The sequence below is a fragment of the Molossus molossus genome, unplaced genomic scaffold (genome assembly GCF_014108415.1).
Source record: "Molossus molossus isolate mMolMol1 unplaced genomic scaffold, mMolMol1.p scaffold_m16_p_18, whole genome shotgun sequence".
NCBI lineage: Eukaryota > Metazoa > Chordata > Mammalia > Chiroptera > Molossidae > Molossus > Molossus molossus.
Window position 1 is genome coordinate 62,776,408 of NW_023425353.1, and position 18,052 is coordinate 62,794,459.

General features: G+C 38.0%; 1 protein-coding gene across 1 annotated transcript in view; it reads right to left on the reverse strand.

Moving 5' to 3' along the window:
- SMARCC1 (SWI/SNF related, matrix associated, actin dependent regulator of chromatin subfamily c member 1) overlaps positions 1 to 18,052 on the reverse strand; it is a 157,698-nt gene that overhangs the window by 57,150 nt on the left and 82,496 nt on the right. Inside the window, exons 19-21 of the mRNA XM_036266186.1 lie at positions 15,294 to 15,353; positions 8,148 to 8,406; positions 6,828 to 6,989 (exon numbers count right to left, since the gene is read on the reverse strand). Of these exons, the coding sequence (XP_036122079.1) occupies positions 6,828 to 6,989; positions 8,148 to 8,406; positions 15,294 to 15,353 (481 nt within the window). The remainder of the gene's footprint in view (positions 1 to 6,827; positions 6,990 to 8,147; positions 8,407 to 15,293; positions 15,354 to 18,052) is intronic.

Consider the following 18,052-nt stretch of genomic DNA (forward strand, 5'->3'; position numbering starts at 1 on the left):
AGTGATATAGTAAATAAAATTATCTTTGATATTCAAATATATTACATTAAGTTATTTTAAAAGTGTATCAATTTAACAACTCCTAGGTGGGATCTATTCTCAACCTAATAGAACAAAACTTTAAAAATATAGGTCATGCCTGGCCGGTGTGGCTCAGTGGTTGAGCGCCAACCCATGCACCAAGAGGGCTGTTTCTTTTCTTTTCTTTTTTATTTAATTAATTTATTTTTGTTACAGATGTTTCTTCTTTTTCCCCCACTGACTCCTCCCTCCCACTCCCCCCAACCCCCGTTTCCAGCTTTATTGTCCATGTCCATTGTTCATGCATACATGCGTATAAGTTCTGTGGTTTATCTCTCCCCAACACCCCCTATTCTGGGGATTGTCAGTCTGTACCCCACTTCCACATCTCTGAAACTACCCCATTCCTCAGATTTTAGGTTCCTTATATTACACAAATAAGTGCGATCATATGATACTTGTCTTTCTGTTTCGCTTGCTTCTCTTAGGATAATATTTTCCAGGTCACTACATGTCGTCCCAAAGGATAAGAGATCTATCTTTTTTACAGCTGCACAGTACTCCAGGGTGTACATGTACCACAGCTTTTTTATCCATTCGTCTACTGATGGACATTTGGGCTATTTCCAGAACTTAGCTATTGTAAATGGTGCTGCTATAAACATGGGGATACATATATTCTTTCTGGTTGGTGTTTCAGGCTTCTTAGGGTATTTTTCTAAAAGTGAGATCACTGGATCAAATGGCAGTTCAATTTTTAATTTTTGAGGTAACACTATATTGATTTCCATAGTGGCTGTACCAGTCTGCATTCCCAACAGCAGTGTACTCGAGTCCCCTTTTCTCCACACCCTCGCCAACACTTGTTGTTTTGATGATTTATTGATGGCGGCCATTCTGACAGGTGTGAGGTGATACGTCATTGTTGATTTAATTTGCATCTCTCTGATAATTAGTGATGTTAGGCATTTGTTTGTCCTGTTGGAGAGGTGTCTATTTAGCTCCTATGCCCATTTCTTTGTCTTAATTGGGTTCTTTGTCTACCTTTCATTGAGTTTTATGAGCATTCTATAGTGCTGTTTCTTGGTCAGGGCACAAGCCGAGGTGGTGGGCCAAATCCCCAGTGGGGGGCATGCAGGAGGTGGCCAATTGATGTTCTCTCTCATCGATATTTCTATCTTTCTCTCCCCCTCTTTTCCTTTCCTTCTAAGATCAATAAAGAAAAAAATTTAAAAAAAAAAAATGTTGGTTTACAATGACTTCTGAGAATGTTTAAATTCTTTTCATATTTTTTGTTTTAATTTCTCCCACCTTTCCCTATATCCGAGGGCAAATAAAATCTAGTAATATTTTTAGTTAAATACAAAAGGTCTCAAATATTAATATTATCTTTTCTATTTGTAGAATAATCTCTGGCCAAAACAAACAAACAAACCCAAAACACTGTACAAGTTTAGAGAAATCAGTAGATGATGATGAAAGACTAGACTTTGACTGAAGAAGCTCTTTCTGATAAGCTAATGCTCATTTCCTAAATAATTTCTATGAAAAGTCTCCTAATAAATAAAAATAAAGTTTTTCAAGCCTGGTACTTGTATATCTTAACTTTTATTTCACCAAATACTACCCCCAATCCAAATCCATAATGAAAACAAGCTGGTTAGTGACAGAAATCCAAGAAGTCTTGTATTTCATAAGAACACGTTTTTTTTTCCTATATTATTATTTGACCATTTTTATACTTAAGTTAATGGGTGTAACACAATAAAGTAAGCAGCATAATAAAAAGTATGATGAACATACAACCCAAGTATAATATCTGCTTGATAAGGGAAATCCTACATCATTCTACAGTTGGCCCTCGTTTATTGCAGTAATCAGTTCCAGACTCTATCGCAATAAATGGATTTACTGAAGTAGGATTCTTTATTTACTATACACTCGTCCCCGCCACTTCGCACTTCGACTTTCGCGGCTTCCCTGTATTGCGGTTTTTTCAAATACTATACATTTGAAAAAATTGCGATAGAGTGAAGCCGCGAAAGTCAAAGTGCGAAGTGGCGAGGGACGACTGTATTTCAAATCAGTGTGCTATATTAATAAGTGCTATTTTGTTATATAAAGTGTAAGTTAAAATGTAAATTCAACACTTCTGTTCTATGAACTCCCTACGTAGAGTGTGGTTCAGAAAGAAAGGAGGTACTAGTGACTCCTCACTACAGCTTTGCTGAGCCTATTTTCACAGGGAGTACCATTTGCTGTTTCCTAATTTATTCTATTAGTCACAGTCCAATATAAATCACAGTAACTATAATAGGTCAACATTAGTTATAGAATGCTATTTACAACTCATTCAAAAATATTCATGTTATGCTCATGTTTTCCTCAGTCCTTGTTAAATGGAAAGAAGACCCAAACTCTGTTGCAACAACCGAGTACACACTACACTTCTGGGAGGTTACCGCATAGGCTACTTGCAGATACTAGGAATAGATTTTACTGCTCATGCATTCACAGAATCACCCCTTGCAGTCTGTAATGCTTCCTGCAGCAGTCTGACACAAGTTCTGCACACTGCAGAAACCATACATTCACTGTCAATCAGGGGATGCACCTCCACAAGGACTACAGATGCTAGATTTTTTTTTTTTGGGGGGGGGGGGTCCTCTGTTTCAAATCCCAGTAAACCAGAAATGGCTAAATATGGGACCTATTTCTTAACCACTAATGCTCTGTGGTATCATCTACCAAAAATTTAAAAACAGATTTACATCTCCCTGATTCTATAAAGTACAGAAACTACTTTGAATTAAATAAGAAGGCTTTGCCAACCCTTTTCAAGTCCATGACCACAGGGAACCAAAAAACGCTACAACAAATGAACCAAAAAACACACAAAAAAGTTGAGGAAAGTAAGACTTTTCCCAGGCATTCAATAGGCCCAGGTTTCCTCTCTCAGCCGGGCCCCTGCCTTGTGGTGCAGAATCAACAAAAAGCAGAGATGTGGCCTGGCTGCTAATTTCAGGCTCCCCGTAAGAGAAATAAAAATCACTGAGTTTTCAAACAAAAAAATACTGTGAAAACTGTAAGTTGATTTTTAATTGAAAGGTTTGGTATCTGGATTAGCAATCAAAGAACAGGTAGGTCAATAATATATTCTGAGGGATAGAGTGAGAGGTTAGATTAATCTGAAAGTCTGTTTTCGTATCTCCAAACAAGACTGCTAGACTGACTATTTCAAGGCAGCACTTTCAATGAACAACTAGAAAAAAGAAGTAGATGACTTAACACTACAAACCAGCCACCCCAAACATACACAGAAGATTTCATTCAACAACAGCAGAATATAAAAGAATACTCACCAAAAAAGATGTTAGGCAACGAAACCAAGTCTCAATGAATTTTAAAGAACAGAAAGCATACAAATTATCTTCTCTAAATATAATGGAATGAAATTAGAAATCAATTTTAACAGAAAAAAATCTACTAAGTTCTCAAACTGATGAAAATTAAACAACATATTCTTAAACAACCAATGAGTCAAAGAAGAAATTACAAGAGAGATAACAAAATACTTGGTGAAAAACAAATGTAAAATATATCAAAACTTATGGAATGCAGAAAAGGAGCATTGAGATGGAAATTTATATAGCTATAAAAGTCGACATTAGCCCTGGTTAGTTTGGCTCAGCAGTTAGAGCTTCGGCCCGCGGACCAGAGTCCCGGGTTCGGTTACCGCTATGGGCACAAACCTTGGTTGCAGTTTGTCCCAGGCCCCAATGGGGCTGTGTGGGTGGCAGCCAGTTGATGTATCTCTCTGACACTGATGTTTCTCCCTCCCTCCCTCCCTCCCTCCCTCCCTCCCTCCGCTCTATCTGAAGATAAATGCAAAAATGTCCTGGGGTGAGGATAAAAAAAAAAAAAAAAAAAGTAAAAGTCGACATTAGTAAAGAAGAAAGGTCTCCCAACTTAAAAACTATTAAAAGAGCAGTTATAGTGTTGGCCTGCAGACAAGAGAGTCCGGGGTTTGGTTGCCGCTAGGGGCACATACCAAACAAACAAACAAATAATAAAAGTAGAGCAAACTTATCCAAAAGCAAAAGGAAGATAATCATTAAAGATAAATTAGAGAAAAGAAAAACAGAATCAACGAAATCAAAAGATTGTTCCTTAAAAAGATATTTATAAGACTTTTACCTTGATTGATGAAGGAAAAAAAGAGTAAGCCAAATTATTCAATTTAGGAATGAAAATGGACACATTTTCACCAAACTTATAGAAATAAAAAGGAATAAAGCAACCATTTAATCTACTTCCCATCTCTATAGATTTTGCCTATTCAGGACAGTTCATATAACTGTATTATATATATATATATTGTCTCTCTTCACCACGTTTTCAAGGTTCATACATGATATGGCATATTTCAATACTTCATTCCATTTACGGTTGAATAACACTCTATATTATAAAACATTTGCTTATTTTTTCATCAGGTGATGGACATCTAAGCTATTTCTACTTGGATTATTATTATTTGTGTGTGTTAAGTGTGTAGCCAACAAATTAGATAACCTATACCAACATAAAACAAATTCCTAGAAAGCTACAAACTATCAAAAGTGATTTAAAAAGAAATACAGCCTGGCCAGGTGTGACTCAGTGGATTGAGGGTGGTGGTCCCATGGACTGAGAGCCCCGGTTGGATCCCAGGTCAGGGCACCTGCAGGTTTCAGGTTCAATCCCCAGCAGGGGGCGTGCAGGAGGCAGCTGATAGATGTTTATCTCTCACATCAATGTTTCTATCTCTCTCTCCCTTCCTCTCTCTCTTAAAAAAAAATTCAATAAGAACATATTTTTTTTCAAAAAGAAAGAACCACAATATTTAAGTAAACAGATTGAATCAGTAATCAAAAAACATCAATAACAACAAAAAGCCCAGGACTTAATGGCTTCCAAGTGAATTGCATCAAACATTTTTTAAAAAGAATGAACACCAGCTCAGGCCAGTTTGGCTCAGTGGCTGGAGTGTGTCAACCTACGGACCAGAGAGTCTGGGTTTAGTTCCTGCTGAGGGCACGTACCAAGAAAAGAAAAAAAAAAAGAACACCAATACTTGTCAATCTCTTCCAAAAATTAGAATAATTCCTAACTCATTCTTTGAGGTCAGTATTACCCTGATACAAAACCAGAAAAGATATTGCAAGGAGTGAAAAGTGCTAATATATAAACAGAAAAATCCTAACAAAATACTAGCTCTCTAATCCAATATAATATAAAATGGATAATTCACACTGATCAAGTGGGATTTATCTCAGAAACACAAAGATGGTTCAACAGGCAAGAATCAACTAATATAAGCAACAAATTTATAGAATAAAGGAAAAACACCAAACAATCATCTCGATACATGCAGAAAAAGCAGGTGATGAAATCTAACACTATTTAATGATAAAAATGCTCAACGAACCAGAAATAGAGAACTGCCTAAATCTGATAAAAGGAATCTAGGAAAATCTAATAGCTAACATCATACTTAATGATGAAACAATAAAGGCTTTCCCTCTAAGATCAGGAAAACAATTTCATTTACAACAGCATCCAAAAGAATAAAATACATAAAAATAAATTTAACCAGGAAATGCAAGATGTGGGCCAAGAAAATGCAAGACTACAAACTTCATAACATTGCTTAAAGAAATTAAAGACAATCTAAATAATGGAAAGATATCCTATGTTCATTGATTAAAAGAATATTGTTGAGACAGCAATACTCCCCAAATTGAATGCAAATAAAAATCACAATGATACCATTTCACACCCTCTAGGTTGTTATTACAAAGAAGGGAAGGGGAAAACAAGCATCAGCGAGGATATGGAGAAATTTGGAACCATTATATACTGCTGGTAGGAACATAAAATGTTACAACCAGTATGGAAAACAGATGGGTAGTTCCTCAAAAAAGTTAAACATATTATCCAGCAATTCCAATCCTACATACCCAAGAAGTGAAAAACCTATATTCACAAAATAACCTGTACACAACTGTTCATGGCAGCATTGTTCAAAATAATGGGAAAGTGGAAACAATACAAATTGTGATGAACTGATAAAATGGGTAAGTAAAATGTAGTATATGTCCACTTAAAGAACATTATTCAGCATGAAGAGAAATAAAGTACTGATTTAGAAGTCAGATGCAAAAAGGCCACATGTTATATGACTTAATTTATAGGAAATGTCCAGAAGAGGCAAATCCAGAGACAGAAAGCAGATTAGTGGTTACCAGGCCTGAAGACAAAGAAATGGAGAATGATTGCTTAATTTATGGAGTTTTCTTTTGGGATGACGAAAGTGTTCTAAAATAAGGCTGCACAACATTGTGAATATACTGGAAGCCACTGGACCTTATACCTTTAAGTGATTAAAACAGAGAATTTTATGTTACGTGAACTTTGCTACAATTTAAAAATAACCATAAACAACACTGAACTAAAACCTACACAGCAACATATGAATTAAAATGACTTAAATCCTTTCAGTATTCTCGTGTCTACAGCTTAAAACCTAGAACAAGAAACAAGCATCAGATAGTTCACAACTGTGATTAATAGTTATGAAAGAATTTTTTAGTCCTAACTACCATAACAGGAAGCGGTAAGAGAAAAAAAATCATATATTAACATTAGGAGACAAGTTTATACTGATTATAATATTCACTTGTAAGCAAACTCAACGAATTTTAGCAAGCTCAAAGGAAAATGCAACACCAGGGAGCCCTGTCCGAGGCTCGGCAATAACTCACCAAGCTTTTCTGGCTCATCAGGCCCTGTGCCTGCGATGCAGCTGCTCTCCAGGCCATAGGTGGGATCCACTTTCCCAGAAGCTCGAGCTGCTTCTTGTACTTTCTTGACATGAGCTTCAACCAATTCCAGTGGTACTTCCTCCCGGACCCGAGAAAACTCCTCTGTTCAAGAATAAAAACGGAACAGTGGCCAGGTTTTACACAAATGTTTGCTTCAACATAAACCACTAGGAAATCCAACACATATGGTGTCTTGTGTGTGGTGACCTTTCTGGGGACTCCGTCCTATCTATCCCAGTAAAACAGCATGACCAAATAAAAAATCATGTACAGTAATGAAAATCTATGACTACGTTTTACATGTCATAGTACTTGATATATAAATAAGCGAGATCTTTAAATTTCTATCAGTAACAATCAAAACTGCTATCCAAATTGTATCTGCTTGGCTAGATGATAATAAAGAAAACAGCAAGGATAAACAACCAGAAAGCCAAGAAAGAGTTCTGTGGTATGATCAAATTATAATTATAATTAGTAATATAACCCAAGGATGTTAACTGACTCTCTTTGCCAATTATATGAAATTTCAAATAAATCACAAAATATACCAGAAAAAATGCTTTGCTCCCCCTCCCCAAATTCTTACATTTTAAGTGCTTTAGTTTAAATTGTTATAATACTTTTAGCTCTGGCTGGTTTGGCTCAGTGGTTAAAGTGTTGGCCTGTGGACTGTAGGGTCGCAGGTTAAATTCTCAGTCTGGGGCATGTACCTGGGTTGTACATTTGATCCTCAGCCCCAGTCAGGGTCATGCGAGAGGCAACCAATAGATGTGTTTCTCTCACATCGATGTTGCTCTCACTCCTTCCCTCCCTTCTACTCTATTTATTGATGTTTTTATTGATTTTTTCCGAGATAGAAACATGGATGTGAGAAACATCTGTTGGCTACCTCCTGCACGCACCCTACTAGGCATTGAGCCCACCAACCTGGGCATGTGCCCTGACCAGGAATTGAACTGGGACCTCTCAGTCCATGGGATTATGCTCAATCCACTGAGCCACACTGCCCAGATACCTTTCCACTCTATTTAAAACTCAATGGAAAAATATCCTCATGTGAGGATTAACCCTCCCCTCAAAAATTTTATAACACCTTTAAATAGTATCTAAGGAGTAATATGTGAGTTGCGTTATTTAAGTAACTGAAGTGAATGTAACATGATATTATTTAAAATTGAGATAACATTAATGTGAAGGGAAGTATTCAACGTTATCTGAAATAGTCATGCTGGTCAGATGGCTTAACAAAGTCCATACCCAAAGCCGCTTTTGCTGCAGCAGATGCCACACGAGGGTCCACCACAGATGCCAAAAAGGCAACAGTGCTCATGACTGGGTTTCCTGATTGACTAAAGGGGACAGGCTGATAGGCCAGGGGCCCAAGGGAAGCATCTGAATTCTCAAGGTAGGGGTCCTCAATGGGAAGCCTCAAAAAGTGAAGGATGCATTCATCCTGAGTACGACTGCCAACGTGTTCCGACACTTTGTTCCAATCATCCTTGTACATCTCCAAGGCCTACAACAGAAAAAAACAGGAGCTTTAATATCGGATAACAAAGAAGTATTATGTAACGACATCAGAAGCCCGTGACTATTTTTTAGATAGTTGTGTTTTTTTTAATCTTCACCCGAGGACATTCTTCCATTTTTTTATTCAGATAGAGTGGGGGAGAGAGAGAGAGAGAAACATTGACGTGAAAGGGACACATCAAGTGGCCACCACCCGCACAACCCAACCAGGGCCGGGAACAAACTGCAACCGAAGTACATGCCCCTAGCGGGAACCAAACCCAGGTCTCTCTGGACCACAGGCCAATGCTCCAACCTCTGAGCCAAACCGGCCAGGGCTATTTTTTAGATAGGTTTTTAAAAAAAATAATGAAAATAATTATACTCTACATTAAAAGGCATGCACATTATAAAGGAAGACAAACTGTCTTTTATTAATACACACAACTGTTTATACAGAAAATCCTAAGGTATCTACAAAAAGGGTACTAAAACTAAAATGTTTTGTTTTGCAAGGTCACAAGATAGAAGGGAACAGAAAAACTCAATTTAATTTCTATATACATCAGCAATAAAAAAAGTTTAAATTGAGAGAAATTAGAGTACGTATAATAGCACAAATATGAAATACTTAGAAATAAATAAATATATGTACACACACACACACACACACTTTTTGGGTACATGCCCCTAACAGGAACCGAACCCAGGACTCTCTGGTCCACAGGCCAACGCTCCAACAGCTGGGCCAAACCAGCCAGGGCATAAAATAAATATATTAAAGACTATGTAGCCCTGGCTGGTATGGCACAACGGTTAGAGCACTGGCCTGCAGACCAATGAGTCATGGGCTTGATTCTGGTCAAGGGCAAGTACCTTGGTTGCAGTTCTTCCCCAGCCCTGGTCAGGTCATGCAGGAGGCAACCAGTCAATGTGGCTCTATCACATCGATGTCTTTCTCCCTCCTTCCCTCCCACTCTATCTGATAATAAATAGAAAAGTATCCTTGGGTGAGGAATTAAAAAAAAAAAAAAAGGACAATGAAAGTTCAACATATTGGAAAAAATAAAACACGCTGAGAGAAATAAAAACCCTAAATTTAAGACACACTGTGTTCATTAATAAGAAGTCTCAGTACTGTTAGGTGTCAATTCTCTCTAAACTGAACTAGACTTATGGGAGCTCCAAGTTTTGTTAGAAATTCAGAAGCTGGTACTAAAATTTATGAAGTAGAGACATTTCTAGTTTTAAAATTTATAATTTTTCATAGAAAATGATAACTTCAACAAAAAAGTAAAAGCCAGCTCCAACAAGAGGGAGAGGCAGAGGGATAGAATGGCATAAAGAAAACCAGCAATACAGATGGAGCTAAGACAGTCAAGGAATTAACTGGGTGAAAAGAATCTATTCAGTAGTTTCCCAAAGTAGCTATTCACATGGTTCCTTCTAGAGCCATGATTCTCAATCATGGGCGATTTTTGTCCTTTGGGACATTCAACAATGTCTGGAGACATTTTTTATTGAAATAAGAGGGGAGGTGCTACTGGCATCAAGTGGGAAGAGGCCATGGATGCTGTTAAACATCCTACAATGCACATAAGAGCACACAACAAAAAAAACTATAGGGCCCAAGTGTCGATAGAAGCGTGGCTGAAAATCCCTGCTCTAGAGCCTGGTTTGCAGACCAACACGGAGATGTGAGCATGCTGTAATGATGGTTCTACAGATGTTTGCTTGTCTCAGTGAATTCAGAACGCTGGGCTCCAAATGCTGCTTTCTCACTGGAATGGTAGAGAACTCCTCAAAACCCAAGCCAGTGAGTGGTCTGTCATTAAATTCCTTGAAAAACAAGGCTAATTCTGGGTTTCCTCTGGAGAGTCAGTGGCCTTAGATAGGTCTAGGAGATATTTTATATCTTACTAAAGTCTTCGGGGTCAAAAATATATAACTAGGACTATCTTCAGTTTTATGTGCAGAGATTTTTCTGGGCATGCTCCATCATAATCTTCAAACAAACTTGATATGTAAACTTTTTCCCCCCATTTACTCATTTTCCTTCAGCCAGAGAAAAAATAGGAAAGCTCAGAAAGCGTTTCCCACCCACCCAGAATAAAGCTAAGAAACCCTTTGACCTGCACAATTCAAGCAAGAGTTGGCATCCAAAAAAGCATAAGGCTGAGAAACAGTGAAATTCTGAGACTGAGCACTGATGGAGGGGTGACAACAAGGAAAGTTACTACCAGATATTTTATTAACACTACAAAACACCTTCATTCCTCCTGCCATAACCCTGGTCTTTACCATTACTTACTAGGATCCTTAGAATTGCCTATCTATCTATCCTTATATTCAACCCTCTTCCTGTTGCCAGAGTGAAGTATGTTTCACATAAGACACTGTCTCTTTCCTGCCTAAAACTATTTCATTGCTCATTTATATCTGAAGGAATTAAGACCAAACATGATTGAGGCTCTGCCTACTTCTTCTACTCCTATTCTTTAATGTTTCAGTAATACCCAGATCCCTGTTCCTAAGTATTGCTATGTTCTATACTAGCCCAGCGTTCCGAATTCACTGAGACAAGCAAACATCTGGAGAACCATCATTATAGATTGTTCTATACTAGAAATCTCATGAACTAGAACGAACACAGCTATCCATTTCCAGGAAGCTGTCCACTGTTATCTCATCCACCTAGCCTGGTGTCACAGCTACTCCTCTCCACATGTCTTGTGCTCCGTGTGTGGTTCCAAATGTGAATGAGGGACACTGCCCTCATTTTGTAATTTAATCTGTTTCTGTCCCCCACTTCACTCTGAATTTCTTTTTCTTAAAAGAGATGGCCAATATTTAAAGTTTTTTTTCTTTACTGATTTTAGAGAGAGAGGGAGAGAGAGACAGAAACATCGATGAGAGAGAGCATCGATTGGCCGCGTCCTGCATGCCCTCCACTGGGGATTTGGCCCACAACCTGGGCATGTGCCCTGACCAGGGATCGAACCATCAAGCTCTTGGTGCATGGGTCGATGCTCAACCACTGAGCTACACCAGCCAGGCTTGACTCTGAATGTCTTAATTGCTGAGACTATGGCCTAGCCCTTTTGACCTGCAGAGTCTATCATAGTACCTGAAACACAGTACCCATTTGGTAATCTTCACACAACATGAAACTGGACTAAACCAGGAATTAATGGCTTCAAATGTAAAAAAAAAATAAAGATAAAAACCTGTAAGAATTTTTTTCTGACCTGGCCGGTTTGGCTCAGCAGTTAGCACACTGGCCTGTGGACCAAAGAGTCTCCGGTTCGATTCCAGTCAACGGCATGCACCTCAGTTGTGGTTTGGTCCCCAGCCCTGGTCAGGGTTCTTCAGAAGGAAACTAGTCAATGTGTCTTTCTCACATCAATGTTTCTTTCTTTCTCTCTCTCTCCCCCCCTTACCCCCACTCTATCTGAAGATAAATGAAAAAAAATCTTCAAGTGAAGACTAAAAAAAGTTTTTTCTTCAAGACAAGATTTTTACTAGAAGACATACTGATCTAAAGAAAAAATTATTTTTTGCATTGTATATGAAGGAAGGTACTGTTTATATAATCTAGCCAGTAGAAAATAAGCAAGACACTCTTAGTGATAAACAAATATTAATAACCCTCCTGGATTTTATTTGAATAAGATTTTATGTCCATTAATTACCTAAGGGAAAATAAATACATGGCACAAGAAATACTAAAATAATCAAGGGAGGAACCAATAAGCTCACAGATTCAAGTTTTGTCCACTTCAAGCCTAGGGACATATGATCGGGAAGAGCATTATAACCAGGTATTACAGTATAAAACTATAAAAGCCTCTTTAAAAGTTCCCCTTAATCACATGGAATACAATGGTGCCACTTCTTCTTCCACTGTGGCATTCTGCTTCTATCACTGCAATTTCAGCCTGCTTCAGGACTACCTCAGCCTTCTGTGGCTTCTTAACCTGATGACACGTTTTTAGGTAAAACACCTCAAATTCCTCACACATTTTACAAATAAAATCTTATTCAAAACAGCCTCTATCATATGGATCTTATGCAATATATATATTTTAAAGTTAATGCAGAGCCTTACAGTATCCTTCATGTCTCCCAATTAAATACCTTTTTCAAAATGCATGTATTTGTCAAATATGTATATTCTACTTTGGTTATTTGCAAAATTGAAATTATACCTCCAATATATTTATAATAATACAATGAAATGAACATAACTAAAATAGTAACCAGCAGCATTTCATATAAGAACTGCTTTGATAAGAGACCACATCCAATAACATCTTTTAAAAATAAAAGTGGGTAGTCTTGAGAATAATTCAAAATATTTGGGATGTTACTAGTAAAATGGTGTGATGTTTTCTGGAAACAATAAACCCTAATGAGCCTTCCAGACTTATTAGGGAAAAACCGACTGTGGTTATAAATCCATTAAAAATGTTTATCTTACTTCATGTTCTTAAGCTATTAATTATGGATAAATAAACTACATAAATAGAAGGCGTTAGTGGTAAGCAATGCTGCTGGGAAGCCTTTTATTTCTCTTTGTGTAAGCATAGACAGCACCTGTTGATTCAACTGTACGTATAAAGGAAAAAATCAACCACTGTACAGGTTCCACCTGCACGAGAGGAAAAGCACTATTGTGTAAATATACTGTGGTTTTCTTAGTATGTTTGGGTAAACACTGTCTCGGCCATTCTGACCTCCTTCTGTATTTATTATCCACTAGTTTTATATGTGGAGGAGGAGAGAATTTTGAGCATCAGTGTGCAGAAAAAGAACTGATGTGAGGCTATTGTCCTACTTGGTGTTGCAAAACTAAGTTTCTCTGCAGAACCCAAAGATTCTAAAACAGCAATACAAGAGTAAATTATATTCCCGCACAAGTACTGAGCCCTTTTACATTAACATCCATTGCCCTGGCCGGTTTGGCACAGCTATTGGAGCGTCGGCCTGTGGACTGAAGAATTTCGGGTTCAATTCTGGTCAAGGGCACATACCCCCAGTTGTGATTCAGTGCCCGGACCTGGTTGGGGTCATGCAGGAGGCAACCAATCGACGTGTCTCTCTCACATCGATGTTTCTCTCTCTCTCTCTCTCCCCCACTCTATCTGAAGAGAAAAGGAAAAATGTCCTCAGGTGAGGATTAAAAATATATAAATAAAAATAAATTAACATCCATGGAAGAGAAAGACTAGACAAACAGTTCCTGAAATTTACAAAATGGCTCAGCCCTGGCCAGTTTGGCTCAGAGGCTGGAAGCGTCAGCCTGTGGACCAAAGGGTCATGCATTCGATTCTGGTCAAAGGCACAAACCTCGATTGTAGTTCGTCCCTGGCCCTGGTCGGGGTCACGTGGGAGGCAACCAATGGATATGTTTCTCACACATTGATGTTTCTCTCTCTTTCTCTCTTCCTTTTTCCCTCGTTCCCTCCCCCTCCATCTGAAAATCAATGAAAAACTATCCTCGGGTGAGGATTAAAAAAATAATAATAATAAAACCCAACAATCTCTATTTCCTACCCTTCAGAGCAGAAATTAATTGCTAAGATCTACTTATACAAATATTTGTAAGAACCACCAAAGACACAAAGAAATCCAAATAAGAAGTCAATAAAAACTGACTGACAGGAATACCTTCCATTATTACTGGTTTACCAATATTTTTCATAAACAAAACAGTGTTGTTGATGGCTGGTATCTTAGCTACTTTTCTGGAGTCCTGGGAAGTATGGAGGTCATACACTCAGATGCATACAAGCACTAGGGAATTAATCTACAATGACTAAGGTGGCTCAGTTAAGAAAAACTATAATCTAAAGAAATGCTTGCCCTGGCCAGTTTGGCTCAGCTGTTGGAGCGTCAGCCTGTGAACCAGAGAGTCCCAGGTTCGGTTCCCGCTAAGGGGCATGTACCCCCCAACCCCCCAAAAAAGAAATGCTCAACTTCAAAGGAACATTTAAGGTTTAAGGCCAGCCAATTCTGCTTTGTGAAAATGAGGTCCCAGAATTGCCTTTTTTTAAAAAAAATCCTCACCCAAGGACATTTTTCCATTTTTTGTTCAGATAGAGTGGAAGGAGAGAGAGGAAGAGAGAGAGAGAGAGAAACATCAACGTGAAAGGGACACATCGAGTGGCTGCCACCCCGCACGACCAACCAGGGCTGAGGACAAACTGCAACAGAGGTAGGCGCCCTTAGCGGGAACTGAACCCGGGTCTTTCTGGACCGCAGGCTGATGCTCTAACTGCTGAGCCAAACCAGCCAGGGCAGAATTGCCAGATCTTGCAATTTTGGAGGTAAAATTAGAAATCTTTAGCAAAGCTCCAATATTTGTTTAATGTTGGCATCAAATTTTAAACAAACAAAAAAACCCAACCTGGGCCAAAATAGCACATATCCAGGCTTCATTTCCCCTACTGACACCCAATATGTAACCGGTAGGTTTGCTATTTAAATAATAACAAGCCAATTGCAGAATTCTATTAAAATCCATTACACAGATCAAAACATTTCAAAATAAATTCCAAAGGTATATTTAAAATGCTAGTCACATGCCCGGCCGGTGGGGCTCAGTGGTTGAGCGTTGACCCATGCACCAAGAAGTCACCGTTTGATTCCTGGTCAGGGCACATGCCCAGGTTGTGGGCCTAATCCCAAGTGAGGGGCGTGCAGGAGGCGGACAGTCGATGTTCTCTCTCATCGCTATTTCTATCTTTCTCTCTCTCTCTCCTTTCCTCTCTCTAAAAATCAATAAAGAGAAAATATTTAAGAAACTAAAATGAAATAAAATAAAATGCTAGTCACAGAAACTTAGCACCCATCTCACATGTGCACAGAGGGCTCTACCATTCATGTGCTCACCTCCAGGAGCAGCAGGGTCTCTTGCTCAGTCCATTCTCTTCCAGCACTGGCACCTTTACTCTAAAAAACAAAACAAGGAATTATTTCTTTATTTGTAAAGGTTGGATAGAGAGCTGGGCAGAATTCCTTTCTAAGTTCAAGGGGTTGTTTTATGCAAACCACCAAAATGAATACATGAGTAACGGTAAGAAAACACGTAAGAAATCAAAACTTCCAACAGAAAGGGTGGCCTATTTCAAAGATTTTTTGTTGTCTATCGAAAACTCCCAGACAACTTAGACATATTATTTCCATTATTTTGATATTTGGAAATACCTTTTGAAGCTACAAAGGCACAGTATTTTAATGTGTACCATAAATCAGCTATAATATTATAACCATAGTTAAAATATTTGATGTAACTTGAGGCAGTACTATTTCCAGCTTCAAGGACAGATGGTACTACATATAAAGCCCTCTGGAGTATTGACTCCAACTTCAACAAGTTCCTATTATCACATTTGTTTTTTTTGTTTTTTTAATCCTCACCTGAGGATATTTTCCTATTTATCTTCAGACAGAGTAGGAGGGGGAGAGAGAGAGAAACATCGAGTGGTTGCCTCCTGCATGACCCCTTCCAGGGCCGGGATGAACTGCAACAGAGGTGCATGCCCTTGGCCAGAATCAAACCTGCAACTCATTTGTCCTTGGGCAAATGCTCTAACCGCTGGGCCAGGCCTGTTATCTCATTTTACTATCTCTTAAAAATAATGTCCAAGTGATTCACTAAACTCCAAATCACCTTTTCCATGAGAATCCCTTATAACTCACAATTCATGTGAGCACTGAGGTATAAGAAAATCAAGTTTGTGCTGTGTAAAAATTAAAAGTTAACAATTGATTCATAGTCTTGATTTGCAGATCCTTCTCCATTCATATTTACAGAACTGGATGTGTGGTATAATTGACATTATTATTTACCTACAGATGTTAGTTATTCAAAATATACATTCTAACACATTATACTTTCTCTGAAAACTCTATTTGGGACATTATAATTTAACACATAAAAAATTCTGATAGTCTGTGATTTCTTGTTTGTATCTATCTATAAAGTTTCTTAATTTATTTCACTCAGCCTGCTAAACACTTGAGATAAAACTTAAATTATGATTTCCTAGGTCTCCATGGTATTCAATACATATAATTCAAAATAGAAATCTCAGCACTGCAGATATAAAGTCCTAAAGTACTGCTTTGTGAGCATGTACCTATTGCTCACAGATCTATATTGTTTCGATTCCTTGAGGATTACTTAAAGATAACCAAAGGTTCATCTTTTAATCAATTAACATAAGAAGTGATCATCAATCAGATTTGGAGTCCCCAGAAGATTAACACTCATTAATATTTCATCTAAATTCTGAAGAAGCCAGCCCTGGCTAGTGTGGCTCAATTGATTCAGAGTCGTCCAGTGCACCAAAAGGTCCAGAGTTTGATTCCTGAATGGGGAACATACCCAGGTTGTCAGTTCTATCCCTGATTGTGGTGCTTATGGAGGCAACTGATCAATGTTTCTCACACTGATCCATCCCCGCCTCTCAAATTAATAACAACATATATTTTTTTAAAAAGTAAAAATAAATAAATACCCGCCCGGCCAGTGTGGCTCAGTGGTTGAGCACTGACCCATGCACCAAGAGGTCGCCAGTTCTATTCCCAGTCACAGCATTGCCCAGGTTGTGGGTCAGATCCCCGGTGGAAGACATGCAGGAGGCAGCCAGCCAGTGGATGTTCTCTCTCATCGATGTTTCTATCTTTCTCTCCCTCTCCCTTTCTCTAAAATTAATAAAGAAAAAAAATTAAATACCAAAGAAGCCAAACCAGAATATAGGACAGATCTGTACAACCTAGGCATGGATGACATTTATGGGGTTGGTCCTCAGTTACCATTTCCCCACTTCTCAAAGATATAGAAAGGATTTTCTCCATTCCCACTGGCCTAAGTCAGTATTTCTCGATAAAACTGTCTCAGAAAAGTGCATAAGCTCATCAGGGCCTGTGAGATGTTTGCTGGGGTCTTTGCTATTTTAGAAATTTCTCTTTTGTATTTATTGAGGTAAGATATGCACAATACACAAATCTTAGGTATAGAGTTTGATACAATTTTATGTACACATCCATGTAACAAACACTGAAGTCAACATCCAAACATCTTCCTTTCCTTTAAATTTCAAGTTGATACCATCCCACAAAAGTACACACTATTCTGAATTCTACAATCATAGCTTTTCTTGGATCTAAATTTCATATTAATAAAACCATTCAGCAGCTTGTAGTTTGTGGGTCTGGCTTCTTGTTCAAAACTGTGTCAATGAGATTCAAACATATTATATATGAAGAAGTAGGTCATTTCATTTGTTTAATATTACATTTTTTGAATATATCACAATCTATCCATTATATTATTGATGAACATCTGGGCTGTTTTGGATAAGGCCCCTATGGACTCTCATGTACGTTCTTTTATACATCCATTTTTTTAGAAGTAATTTATCTTGTTTATATAGAGAAGCTGGGTAACTGAGTATGTATGTGTTTAGCTATAATACTGTTCCCTCCACTTTTATTTTCTGGATGAGTTCATGTACATTGATATAATTTCTTCCTTAAATGTTTGGTACAAATTCATCAGTAGAATCAACTGGGCCTCGTGTATTGTTTATAGGAAGGTGTTTACATATGGATATGATAGATATGTCTATTTAGTGTATTAATTC